Here is a 12,646-nt window from a genome sequence, read left to right as displayed (position 1 = left end):
GTTCTTTCTGGGGAAGGTGTATCTCACTGTGGTTTGCTTTACCTCTTCCCAGTGCCCAGTGATCCTGAATATCTGTACTGCATCCACTGGTTGTACCTGTATGTGGCTCTGAGTTGTCCAGCTTAGCAGAGTCCTGCATGTCCTTTGCTATTTATGAAAGGCTATAGACCACAGAGATGCTAATCTCTCAGGCTTGAGGTATTCTGTTTTGTCCTGACTCAGTCACCAGGAGCCACCCAGAGCCCAGGCAGGGAGTTGATAATGAAGAAGGGACAATGCCAGGAAGATAATAACAGGGTTCCACTTTGACCATCAAGAATGGCTCTAGCTGCACAACTGTTCTCTATGGAAACAGCACACCAGATCGAGAAGAGGGAGTTGCTGACACAGGTGTTAACCCAGCCCCATCTTTTGTTTCTGACTGCTTAGACTGGTTCCTGAGATTAGCTATATCTTGCCCTGCCCCTGGATCTGTGGCTCCTTCCTCCAACTGGAATGTCTGAAATTTGAGACACTGTAGGCTAATCGTCCAATAGAAAGCCATATCCAGATCCCGCCTCCTCCTTGCCTAAGACATTTTCAGGAAGCTCAGACTAGCAAGGCCCAGGTTGGTCTGCTCTGGACACCAGCACCATGCCTATGACACTGGGTTACTGGGACATCCGTGGGGTGAGTGAGAACGCTTCTGCTGGGTGGGACAGGGGTGGGGTGGGGAGTAGCTAAGGGGCTGATTTCCAGGAGATAGATTGAGTTCAGACAGTTGTTGGAAAGCTTTGTCTATGGGGAAGTTCAAACACAGGGGAGCTTGTGCTTATGTGGTGTGCGTGTGTGAGTTTTGGGGAGGCAGTTAAGTGTAAGCTGTAGGCTCCCCAAGAGTCAGCAGAGTTTTGCAATCTGTGACTTGTCATATGTCATCTTTCCAGCTGGCTCATGCCATCCGCCTGCTCCTGGAGTACACAGACACAAGCTATGAGGACAAGAAATACACCATGGGGGACGGTGATTACACCCGGTTTCTCAGGCCCCTGCTCCCCTGCTAACTGGTGCCTGGAGACACTGCTCTGAACCCTCCCCCGCCCCCCCCCCCCCCCCCCCCCCGTTGCTCAGCTCTACAGAGCTCCTGGAGTTGGATTTAGACACTGTCCCTTCCAGATACTGTCTTGAATGGGGGGGGGGGCGGGCTACCCTTTTCTAGTAATTGGCTTATTCAACCCTTTTGAAAATCTTAGTGATATACAGTCCACAGTCCTCAGAAGCATCCTCCGCTCTTGGGTGAGGTTCCAGATCTTCTTGGGGATGTTCTCATGCCTGACTCCCTGGAAGGATCCCTAGAGAAGGAAGCTGGGATACTGGTGTGATTTGTTTTCACATCCTCTTGTCCACCACAGCTCCCGACTATGACAGAAGCCAGTGGCTGAGTGAGAAGTTCAAGCTGGGCCTGGACTTTCCCAATGTAGGTGCAGGGAAGGGGAGGGGAGGTTTGGGGAAGGCTTGGTGATCTCACCTCATCTCCTGGCCTGGCTGAGGGTTGGGGATCAGTGTTTCTGCTCTCCTGCTCCATCCCTGCTGGCTGTACAGTGTTTCTGTGATGGGCTGTGTCCCAGCTCTCCCATTCAGTGCACACTGTGCCCATGGAGGGCTTCCCATGGCAGGCACACTGAGTGTCGGGGCCCGTGTCAGTCTTCACCTAGGGAAGGGATGGAGGGACCCGTTATCTCATTTCACCCTCCCTGCTTGTCTATCCAGCTGCCTTACTTGATTGATGGATCACACAAGATCACGCAGAGCAATGCCATCCTGCGCTACCTTGCCCGCAAGCACAACCTGTGTGAGTGGAGCTGGCTGCAGGGTGGGGAATGGTGGTCATTTTCTAGGCTTATCTGTGGTGGGATGCTGAGGGTGAGTCTGGGCTGTGTGTGCTGCAGGTGGAGAGACAGAGGAGGAGAGGATTCGTGTGGACATTTTGGAGAACCAGGCTATGGACACCCGCATACAGTTGGCCATGGTTTGCTACAGCCCTGACTTTGTGAGTTGGAGCTGGCCCTGCACTCTTGCCCTTGCATCTGCTCTGGCCCAGTTTGCCACCAGAGCCCCTCNGTGCTGCTCATGGTGCAGTGTTTGACATTGCCAACAGAGTAACCTCAAAGCTCAGTTTGCAAATGAAAACTTCCAGTCATCGGCCTAAGGTCCAGTCCAGACTCTCCACAGTGACACTTTAGTCCCTCATAGGACAGACAGAGTTCGATCCCTCCAGGTCTAAGTGCTGTCCTGAGCCATGTCTTTCTGTTGCCCTGGAGTCTTGCCTTTGGTGCAGCATGCACACTCACTATGGGACGAAGACACTGGGGATAGGGGTCACTATCCTCCCAAATGGCTTCCCAGAGCTATGTCCTTGACACCCACAGAGATAAGCAGATGTTCCCAATAGGCAACTCAGTCAGCCAAAGGCCTTTGATCCCCCCCCCCATTTCCTTTTGTCCTCTCAAATTCACCTCATCTCTTTGGAACCTGTACTGAAGCCCTCACCGCACCAGTAGGTAGAGCACTGCCTGTTTTCTGGATGATTTCAGTTGTTTGCTTTCTGCCTCATGTGAGGTCAGAGTTCAGAGCCATGTGCTCACAGCTGTCTCATGCACAGTGGTCCTGACAATGGTGGTAGCGACCAGGGGACAGGGCTGTATCCTGTTGGGCTGTCTAATCATGGTGTTGTTCTAACTAAATGCTTGGACATCAACCCTGACTGACTCTCATGTAGGTGACCTCCCCTCTGCTTGCTGGGGCTTGCACAGCCCTGTGAGTCCAGCCTCAGCTACGGGACCTGTGTCTGAAGGTGGTGACAGTTGCCACGGGCCCTGTGTCTGAAGGTGGTGACAGTTGTTTTCTGCTTCAGGAGAAGAAGAAGCCAGAGTACTTAGAGGGTCTCCCTGAGAAGATGAAACTCTACTCTGAGTTTCTGGGCAAGCAGCCATGGTTTGCAGGGGACAAGGTAAAGGCTGGGGGTGGGGAGGAGGAGCTGCCATCCTTCCCAGGTGTCAGATTCCAGAGCGCTCACCCTTGGCTTCCTGCAGGTCACCTATGTGGATTTTCTTGTTTATGATGTCCTTGATCAACACCGTATATTTGAGCCCAAGTGTCTGGACGCCTTCCCAAACCTGAAGGACTTCATGGCCCGCTTTGAGGTGATGCCCTGATCCCACTTCCTCTTGGATGCCCTACTTCCCTTCCCCGTTTCCAGAATGCCTTTCTACTCCTTCGCATGGAAACAAAAAATGATTAGCTTTTGTGGAGCATGCAACTGTGCTCAGTTCTTTCATCTCTTGCATGAAATTTCCCATCACTCCCTGCGTTTTGTGTAAAGTTATCAGCTCCATTGGATTGTGTTGGAAGCTGACTGTAAAGACGGTCAGCTTTTCAGGGGACCAGTACCACTGGAAGGGGTTGTGGTTTTCTCTTGTGTGCTTCTAGTGACCCAAAACCAAAGGCGGCAGATCCACCTGATGCCAAAGGAGAAAAGTCACAAGTTGTCATGGAGCCTGGATTTTCCAGCCCCGAAGTCTATGGAAATCCAGGACATGGCTAGAGTGTGTAGGGAGTAGTATTCAGGGTTGATGTACAGTACCGAGATGCTATATCCATATGGTCTTTACAATTAGTTGCTTAGTCAGGACCCTAACTGGGGAAGCACTGGGCCCCAGACTATAGCTAGCGCTGCATAGACAGGTTATTGCTGCTGGAGGATTTTATCTTAAATTGTTCAATATTTAGGCGTTCCGTTCCTTTCCTTTTATTTTCCTCCTTAGCAACATCTTGATGTTTGTCCGTAAAATCATTATAGTGAGAGAGATTTCACTGCCATCTTCATCCATCTTCTCTAGTGTTGCTTCTAAGTGGTACAGTTCTGAGCTCAGCATCCCTGTCCAGGCATGCGGTGTGGCAGGCATGCCTGACCACAGGGTACGTGTGATAGTCACAAATCCTACTTTATTAGAGATTTGGGGGATCAAGGCCATAGTCCAATGGGAGTCTTAGCGTTGGATCTTCTTTTCTGTCCTTGCTGCACAAGCGATGCTTTTTTCTTAGTTTTCATTGGCCTGCCTTCTGGTCCAGGCTGCTCGGCTCTGGAGATTGTGTGAGAACTGTTGAACACTGCGGTGGGAGAGTGTGGGAGGCTGCAGTCCAAGGCCAGCCAAGCCTCGCCTCTTGGGTACAGGCCGCCCTGGAACTTTGAATTCATCACAGCTTATCTGGGTACTGTACTGGAAAGATAGCACACGGCACAGTGCCATTGTGTAGAATGTTCTCTAGCAGGGCCGAGAGAAATGGGATGGGCACACTAAGTACGCATTCAGATACCAGTGTTCAGAGTTTAGATTCTTCTGCATCAGGAGAATGGCCAAGGCCACTCCATTGTCTCCTTGCTGGCTTACCTATCCCTAGTCTCACTCAGTCAGGATTTACTGAGGTACTGGGAGAGCTCTTTGCTCTCTTTCAAAGTACACTGGCATGTTACTGGTCCCTCTGACCTGCTTGGTCCCTCCCCAGTGTGGAAACACCGGAAAGAAGGAGCTTGCTGGTAAAAACAACAACAACAAAAAAGAAAAGAAAACAAAAAATTGGGAGTTTGTGCAAACAGATAGCAACAAGGAATTTCTTGCTTGGTGAGTGAACCAAGGGAGTAGGCAGGGAAGCAGACTCTTGCAGTCCCCGCTGGCTGAGCCTGTGTGTCAGGCTTCCTCCTGACGAATGCAGCGAGCACAGTGCGCTGTTCTGCAGGATTCTCTGGAGTGCTCCCTCTCCCTCACACCTGCAGACAGACACACAGCTGAACGCAGTGCCAGTTTCCCATCGTCACAGGAAATTAAAGCATCCCCTTACCAGAGCTGGGCACCTGAGCTGTGTTGGGGTTCTTAGAGTGAAACCTGGGCACCCACTGGAGCCCCAGGTCCTCAATTCTTGCTTTCTCCTCCTCCCCGCAGGGTCTGAAGAAGATATCTGACTACATGAAGAGCAGCCGCTTCCTCTCCAAGCCAATCTTTGCAAAGATGGCCTTTTGGAACCCAAAGTAGGATTACAAAGCCCAGATCTGGGGGAATACTCATGAGCGCTCTGCTGGCCCTCTCACCACATGTAGCTTTCTCCTCCTTTCCACTCCCTATTCCTCCACTTTCTCTTCCCAGCCCTTCCCTTAGCCAAGCCTCTGGGGTTCTTGGGCTCTCCGTTTCTTCATTAGTCTCCTCCTATCCCTTGTTTCCGCCTGGCATCCAGCCCTTCCCTCAGTGATGGTTGGAGGAATGTACCAGAGCCCAGAGTCCCCAGCCTGGCCTAAGAGGTTAGATCTGCCTGTGTGCTGCCCTGGTCCTCAGAGTGAGCAGCTAAGCCCCATTTGATTCTCAATAAAGTGTGAACCACTTTTGTTCCGTGTATTGGTTTGCTGTCTGTGACACTCAGGGCCGACTGTGTTGACCTGGTTGGGTGGTGTCTATTTTGTTGCTTGCAGGAGGAGCTAGAGGTAGAGATGTAGGAACTCTGGGCTATTTAAAGTCCTTGATGTCTCTGCTCCATGCCCCCTTGTTCTTCAATCTGGGATTCCCATGGGAGAGATCTCCTTCATTTCTAATTTGTTCTGCGGAGTGCAGTACCACCGTTGTCTATGTGTAGCTAGCTTGTGTTATGCTCAGAGTAATCCTGTGCTGATGGGAAGGGGCAGAGCATGTAGGTCCTGGGTGAGCACGTTCTGCACTCCTCATCAATGTCCTTTCTGAGCAGAGCAGCTCACGTCTGTGTTCTCAGCCCCCACTCCCTGCAACTCAAGCAGAAGTTAATTGAGGGGTCTCTCTCTCTCTCTCTCTCTCTCTCTCTCTCTCTCTCTCTCTCTCTCTCTCACACACACACACACACACACACATCTCCTCTTTCATTGTTAATATTTATTATCATTTTATGTGTATGAGTGCTTGGCTAGTATTTGTGTGTGACCACCACAGGGGTTACTAGTGCCTGCAGATGCCAGAAGAGGACATCAAATTCCTGGAGCTAGAATTACAGATGGCCCTGTGGGTGCTGGGGACAGAATGGCTCTAAGAGCAGTGTACTCTTAACCTCTGACCCATGTCCAGCTCCTGATTGCCGGTGTTTTTGATTCAGGATCTCACATCTCTGATACTGGCAGGGTCCGCACTCACTATGGGCCTGAGATAGCCCTTGATCCCACAATCCTCCTTCTTCTACCTCCCGACTACTGGCATTACAGGTATGTAGCACTGCCACCGCAGCAGCTTTGGATTATTCATCTTGAATATGCATGGCAGGGCTTGGCAAATGCTCGATGATTGGAAAATTTAGAGCTTGAGGGAATTGAATCTCCAGAGACGTTTTGGCCCCTCCATACAATCAGCAGTCTCTCAGCTAAGCAGGCACATGAAGAAGCTGCAGCTGCCTTGGAAGAGCATGATCAGGAATGGGCAGGCCTGGCGTGCTGGACCCCAGTGCCACAGTGTATGGTCAAAGATGCTGTGACATTTTGCATCAAGTTGTCCATGAAGGACTTGGACACATTGCAGAAGTACCTACTGAGCATGCTCCTACGCTAGGGGCCGGATCATAGTGTCTGACCTTTGACAGATGGCGCCTGCTACCTACTTGTATAGCACATCTGGATGCTACCTACCTGTATCAGGTAGCACATCTGGATGAGAGCCCTGACGGGTAATGTCTTCAGGCCCCCTGCCTGCTACTGTCTACTGCAGTTAAGGAACAGGTAGGCTTGCTGAAATAAATGAGAAATTAAAAGTTAGAGGTCATAAGATAAAAGTTTATAGAAGTGAAATGTTCGTGAAACTGATAAGTTCACATTATTTCAGTCAGTGTTTGTTAAAATTTAACTAGAAGACAAAGACGATAAGCTGGAAAGGATGTAGTGAAGTCAGGAGTGGCACTCTGATAATGTTGAGTAGAGAGAATAAAACTACCAGGGGGCTGGTGAGATGGCTCAGTGGGTAAGAGCACTGACTGCTCTTCCAAAGGACCCGAGTTCAAATCCCCAGCAACCATATGGTGGCTCATAACCATCCGTAACAAGATCTGATGCCCTCTTCTGGAGTGTCTGAAGTCAGCTACAGTGTACTTACATATAATAGATAAATAAATCTTTAAAAACAAAATTACCAAACCACACCAAAGTAGACATGGACCTAGAACCAAGGTTGGCAAACGTTTCCCCTAAAGGCCCAGTATTTAGGTTTTGTGGGCCATACTCTCTCCACTTTTGGCAAGTGGAACTCTGGGTTATGATCTCTATGCAAACCAAATCTGAATCATTCGCTATGTAAAGGGGGAGGTGTGGCAAACGAAGAGAATTTGGGATGAAAACAAGTTTTAGAGCATTGTGGAAAAACTAGGAAATTAAAGCCACAGGTAACAATACTGTAAGGCACGGCCTTTGAACTTAGCCCAAGGTCAATGACTTGATGTGGCTGGAATCCATTAGAAGTCTTGACACTTTAGAATGTTTGTAGCATTGGCACTGGATCTGAAACTCTTGGATCCCCCTGAGTTTGGCTGCAGCCACCTGCTGTTTTTACACAGCCTTGGCTAAAAATCCCCAAGTCTTTTCTCTATTTACATTTCAAATGTTATCCCCTTTCCTGGTTTCCCCTCTGAAAACCCCTATCTCCTCCTCCCTGCTCACCAATCCATCTACTCCCTCTTCCTGGTCCTGGCATTTCCCTACACTGGGGTATCGAGCCCTTACAAGACCAAGGGTCTCTCCTCCATTTAATGACTGACAAGGCCATCCTCTGCTACATATGCAGCTGGAGCCATGGGTCCCTCCATGTGTACTCTTTGGTTGGTGGTTTAGTCCCTGGGAGCTCTGGGGTTACTGGTTAGTTTATATTGTTGTTCCTCCTATGGGGCTGCAAACCCCTCCAGCTCTTTGGGTCCTCCATTAGGGACCCTGTACTCCACCCAATGGTTGGCTGAGAGCATCCACCTCTGTGTTTGTCAGGCACTGGTAGAGCCTCTCAGGAGAACGCTATTTCAGGCTTCTGTTAGCAAGCACTTGTTGGCATCCACAATAGTGTCTGGGTTTGGATGGATCCCCAGGTGGGTCAGTCTCTGGATGGTCATTCCTTCAGTCTCTGCTCCACACTTTGTCTCTGTAACTCCTCCCATGGGTATTTTGTTCCCTTCTAAGAATGACTGAAGTATCCACGCTGTGGTCTTCCTTCTTCTTGAATGCTCCCCACTCCTATTGTGTTAGAGGAGAAGGATCAGACCCCAGTCTGCAAAACAGCTCACTTTCCTTACAGAACTTCCATGGGGAGCATCCAGGAGGCTGAATGGTCTTGTTCCATGGCATCATTTGGGTATAGAAGCTCCTTATGACTGTGGCTCTGCTGCCTCATAGTATGCTGTGTCATAAGCATTGAGAACTGAAGACAGAGAGACAGAGAAAGACACAGATAGACAGACACACACACATAGAGACAGAGAGAGACACACACAGACACACACTGATAGACAGATAGACAGACAGAGAGACACAGACAGACAGACAGACAGACAGACAGACAGACATGCAGGAGAGCCCAAGCTGAGGAAGCAAGTTCCCATCAGCTCACCTAGATGAACGCCACCCTGTGTTCTATCACCCACAAACATCATGTCTCTGTGTTTCTGTGTGAAAGGAGCCTAGGGTAAAAGTTGGGGGATGGTGTCCACCCTCATGAGCGTGCTTTGACAAAGCACTATGTGTCACTCTGTGTGTACATGAGCAGAAGAGGAGAATTCATATGGATATTCTGAAGCCAACAAAAGCCACCTGCACCCAGGTGGCCAGAATCTGCTCTCCAGCCTTTTGGAATCGTCCAGTGCCTTGAACTGGGATGAACCAGGCCGGATCAGGGTCAGGACTCTTGGATTCCTGTGAACCCAGGTCCTATTTCCCGTTTGAACTTGTAGTCACTTACAATCCAGGTCACTCCCCATGTTGGTACCACTGACCTTGCAAACCCCTGTATCAAGTGAGCACTGTTATCAGGGCCCACCTATCTCAACACTGTGTCTGTCCTTCCCAGAGTGGACCTCCAGCTCCCAGAGAGTAAAGTTCTGCCCTGAACTCTCTTTACCTCTGGCCTCAGCCCCAGCCAAGGGCTCAGGCTGAGCTGGTTTACACTAACTGTGCATTTCTGGGTTAGACAGGCTCAATCAGCGAGAGCCAGAACTCCAGGACGGACTGTGACAGAACCTTGGATTCTGAATTCTATGTAAGCGTTTCTGAACTCTGCGTGTTTTCTGGTTCAATCAAACCAGCCAGTTTTCTGAAACATTATTAGCCTTGTAGTCCTTGCAGGCTGGCCTCAAACTCAGAGATCCGTATGCCTCTGCCTCCCAGGTGCTGGGATTAAAGCCGTGAGCCACCACTGCCAGGCCTCCTTCCTTCCTCTGTGTCTCAGTTACCCCTTGGCTTTATAGAAATCTCCTCGGATGCTTGTTTCATTCTTCTGTAATTCTATTGGGTAAAGCTCTTAATCTAGGAGCAATTTCAGTGTCTTGCCTCTTCAGCCTGTCCGTTGTGGGATACAGTCAGTGTGCACACAGGGCCAGTGGGTTGTTGATGCTGCTCTTGTTCTTTCTCCAGAGTTTAAAATGAAATGAAATGAATTTTTAAAGACTTCTAAATGTATGTGTCCATGTTCCTCTGGATGAGGGCATGCACACAGCCTTTCCTGTGCTCTCAGTGGCCAGATCCCCTGGAACAAGGGTTACAGGGGGTTAAGAGGCATCGCATGTGGGTGGGTGTTGAGAACCAAACTCTGATCCTCTGCAAGAGCAGCCAGCATCTTTACTGCTGGGCCAGCTTTCCTGCCATATTGTTGTGGCTGGGCCTCAGGTTCGAACTTCCCATGATCTTGTTGAAGGAGATCAGAGAAAAGCACCAAGTCACATCACAGGAGCAGCAGAGTCTTCAGCTGAGACTTTAAAACTCAGAAGGGTGTGTGTTGGGGAGTGGTCTAGGCAGATAAACGTCACGTTCTGAAAAATAGCAAACGAGTTCTGGCGTTACAGATGTGCGCCACCACGGCCAGCTGACAGTACTGTGTTCCCATCTGGTTTCCCATCACATCTGTAGACATCAGCTTCACCTGAAGTCCACCCAAGGCTGATGCGTTGAAGCTTCTACCAATGCTGATTCGTTAACTCGAAGCTTCTACCATAATCCAAGCTCAGGCTCAGGAAGGTGGCTGTTCATCCTACCCAGCTGGGACCTGCAGAGCCTCGGCAGGACACCCTCTCTGCCAGGGGCCTGCAGAGCCTCGGCAGGACACCCTCTCTGCCAGGGGCCTGCAGAGCCTCGNCCTGCAGAGCCTCGGCAGGACACCCTCTCTGCCAGGGGCCTGCAGAGCCTCGGCAGGACACCCTCTCTGCCAGGGGCCTGCAGAGCCTCGACAGGACACCCTCTCTGCCAGGGGCCTGCAGAGCCTCGACAGGACACCCTCTCTGCCAGGAAGCTTGTGCACGAGGGAGATGGCAGCTGGTTTTGGCTTCAGGAGAAAAAGAAGTGTGTGGAGGCCTGCTCTGAACACTGAAGATGTTATAGATACTGAGGGGTGGCCATTGCTCTCCAGGCACCAGGGATAAGGAAGGGAGCTGCCCTTGCGACCCAATCTTCCCTGAAAAGATGAACTGAAATCCCTGTGGATCCATGAACCAAAATAGCCCTCTTGTGCTCAGCGATGTGGTTCAGTGGATAAAGGCACTTGCTTCCAAGCTTGATGACTTGAGGTCAGTCCCTGGGACTCCTGCAAGTTACTCTCTGTCTGCCACGAGTGTTCTCCTAGTCCCTCCACAAACAAACAAACAAACAAACAAACAAACAAAAAGGTACAGTCATGCAACGTATCTTTAAAAACCCTCTCTTTTCACGTGTTGTCTATATCAGGTGTTTTTCTCACAATGATGTCACTGATAAATGTTCATGAGTGCAGATGATCTTCAGAGAACCCTATCTAATCAAGGCCCCCACTAAGAAGCACTGACTTTCCAGGCCGTGGTAGGGCTGGGTGTCCTTTCTCAAGGACTACACACTGAACATCCTGTGTGACAGTTTCATTTTACCTATCATTTCTTGTTAGAGCATGGATGTGAGCTGTCCTTCAATGGCTTTGAATACAGGCATGGTCCCAGGGTAATAGTGTTCAGAGTTGGGGTGATGGGAACATGAATCTAAGACCCACCAATGCTGTGGTGTAGTTGTGGATTAATAAAAGGCTATTGAGAGGTGGTGGAAACCCAGGGGTGGGCTATTAGGAGGAAGTAGATGTTGGGGTGGGCGTGGCTGAGGGTACATCACAACCTGTCCCTTTCATCTCTTGACTTCTTCACACCATGTGGTGAGCAGCTTTTCTCCAGCACCCACTCCTTGCAGTAAATGTTCTTCCCATCGTGGAGCCAAAAGATCATGGACTGAAAGCTCTGAGGCCACGGGGAAGAGTAAATATATCCTCATTTGGCCTGATTTCCTCTCTGCTTTGTCTAAGTAACAGATACCTGGCTATTGTGTACTTTTCCCTGTAGCACATGGATTCTCTGTAAAATGGGACAGATTCTCATTTTCACACATGTCCTAGTCAGGGTTTCTGTTCCTGAACAAACATCGTGACCAAGAAGCAAGTTGGGGAGGAAAGGGTTTATTCAACTTACACTTCCACATTGCTGTTGATCACCAAGGAAGTCAGGACAGGAACTCAAGCAGGTCAGGAAGCAGGGGCTGATGCAGAGGCTGTGGCTTGCTTCCTCTCTGGCTTGCTCAGCTTGCTTTCTCATAGAACTTAAGACTACCAGCCCAGGGATGGCACCACCCATAATGGGCCCTCCCCCATTATTCACTAATTGAGAAAATGCCTTACAACTGGATTTCATGGAGGCATTTCCTCGAGGGAGGTTCTTTCTTTATAATAACTCCAGCTTGTGTTGCTAACACATAAACCCAGCCAGTACAACACCACTGTTGATGAGGCATGGTGTCAGGATCATTGAGATAGATAGACATGTCCTCATCCTGAGGGTAGGAACAAGAGAGACAGAGAGACAGGGAGATGGAGACAGACAGAGGCAAGGCAGATATAAAAAGACAGAGATCCCAGACTCCAATGTGTATGTGGTACCTCCTGAGTCCTGGGAAGCCAAGTCTGAACCTCCTGTTATAGATAACCTTGAGTCACTAATTAATTTTTGACACTCACACAACCTACTTTATTAGATATCTTGGAGTTGGAGATGTTATGGAAATATTCAGTCTGGAATCTATTTCTCTGCCTTACACACATCAAGTTACATACTTTCTCAGCTAGTTCTCATCAGCACTGGTTCTGGTCCAGGCTAATGGTCTTGGGGATTGTGCAAGAGCTTGCATGGCTGTAAGGAGAGAGGGAGGAGAGGGACAGGAGGGACCATTCAGGATTGCACTTGAGGCTGGGTGCACCTAGATTTTGGAGGACAGAAAGTCGTGGATATCTTTGAACTCTTTAAACTCTGTGACACTTACCGTTCTAGTAGGAGGTCAATAGCATACGTGGGTGTCATCCAGCCTGGTCTCTTATCAGGCCTGGAGATGAGGTCAGCTTTGGCTCAGTGAGATTGACCT

At 49.6% G+C, this 12,646-nt stretch overlaps 1 protein-coding gene across 1 annotated transcript; it reads left to right on the top strand.

The window, feature by feature from the left end:
• The first annotated feature begins 575 nt into the window (after positions 1–575).
• On the top strand, positions 576–5,412 carry LOC110320061 (glutathione S-transferase Mu 2). Its single transcript, XM_021195942.2, has 8 exons — positions 576–669; positions 924–999; positions 1,389–1,453; positions 1,747–1,828; positions 1,926–2,026; positions 2,891–2,986; positions 3,069–3,179; positions 4,977–5,412. The coding sequence occupies exons 1-8, from the start codon at positions 634–636 to the stop codon at positions 5,064–5,066; spliced, it is 657 nt and encodes a 218-aa protein (XP_021051601.1). The 5' UTR covers positions 576–633; the 3' UTR covers positions 5,067–5,412.
• Positions 5,413–12,646: the final 7,234 nt, after the last annotated feature.

The sequence above is a fragment of the Mus pahari genome, chromosome 4, assembly GCF_900095145.1.
Source record: "Mus pahari chromosome 4, PAHARI_EIJ_v1.1, whole genome shotgun sequence".
Lineage (NCBI taxonomy): Eukaryota > Metazoa > Chordata > Mammalia > Rodentia > Muridae > Mus > Mus pahari.
This window is presented reverse-complemented; position numbering and strand designations above follow the sequence as displayed.

Coding starts and splice junctions, on each gene's coding strand:
- LOC110320061 (XM_021195942.2), top strand. CDS start 634: ATGCCTATGACACTGGGTTACTGGGACATCCGTGGG. Junction 1,454..1,746: donor TGGGCCTGGACTTTCCCAAT/GTAGGTGCAGGG, acceptor TTGTCTATCCAG/CTGCCTTACTTGATTGATGG. Junction 3,180..4,976: donor ACTTCATGGCCCGCTTTGAG/GTGATGCCCTGA, acceptor TCCTCCCCGCAG/GGTCTGAAGAAGATATCTGA.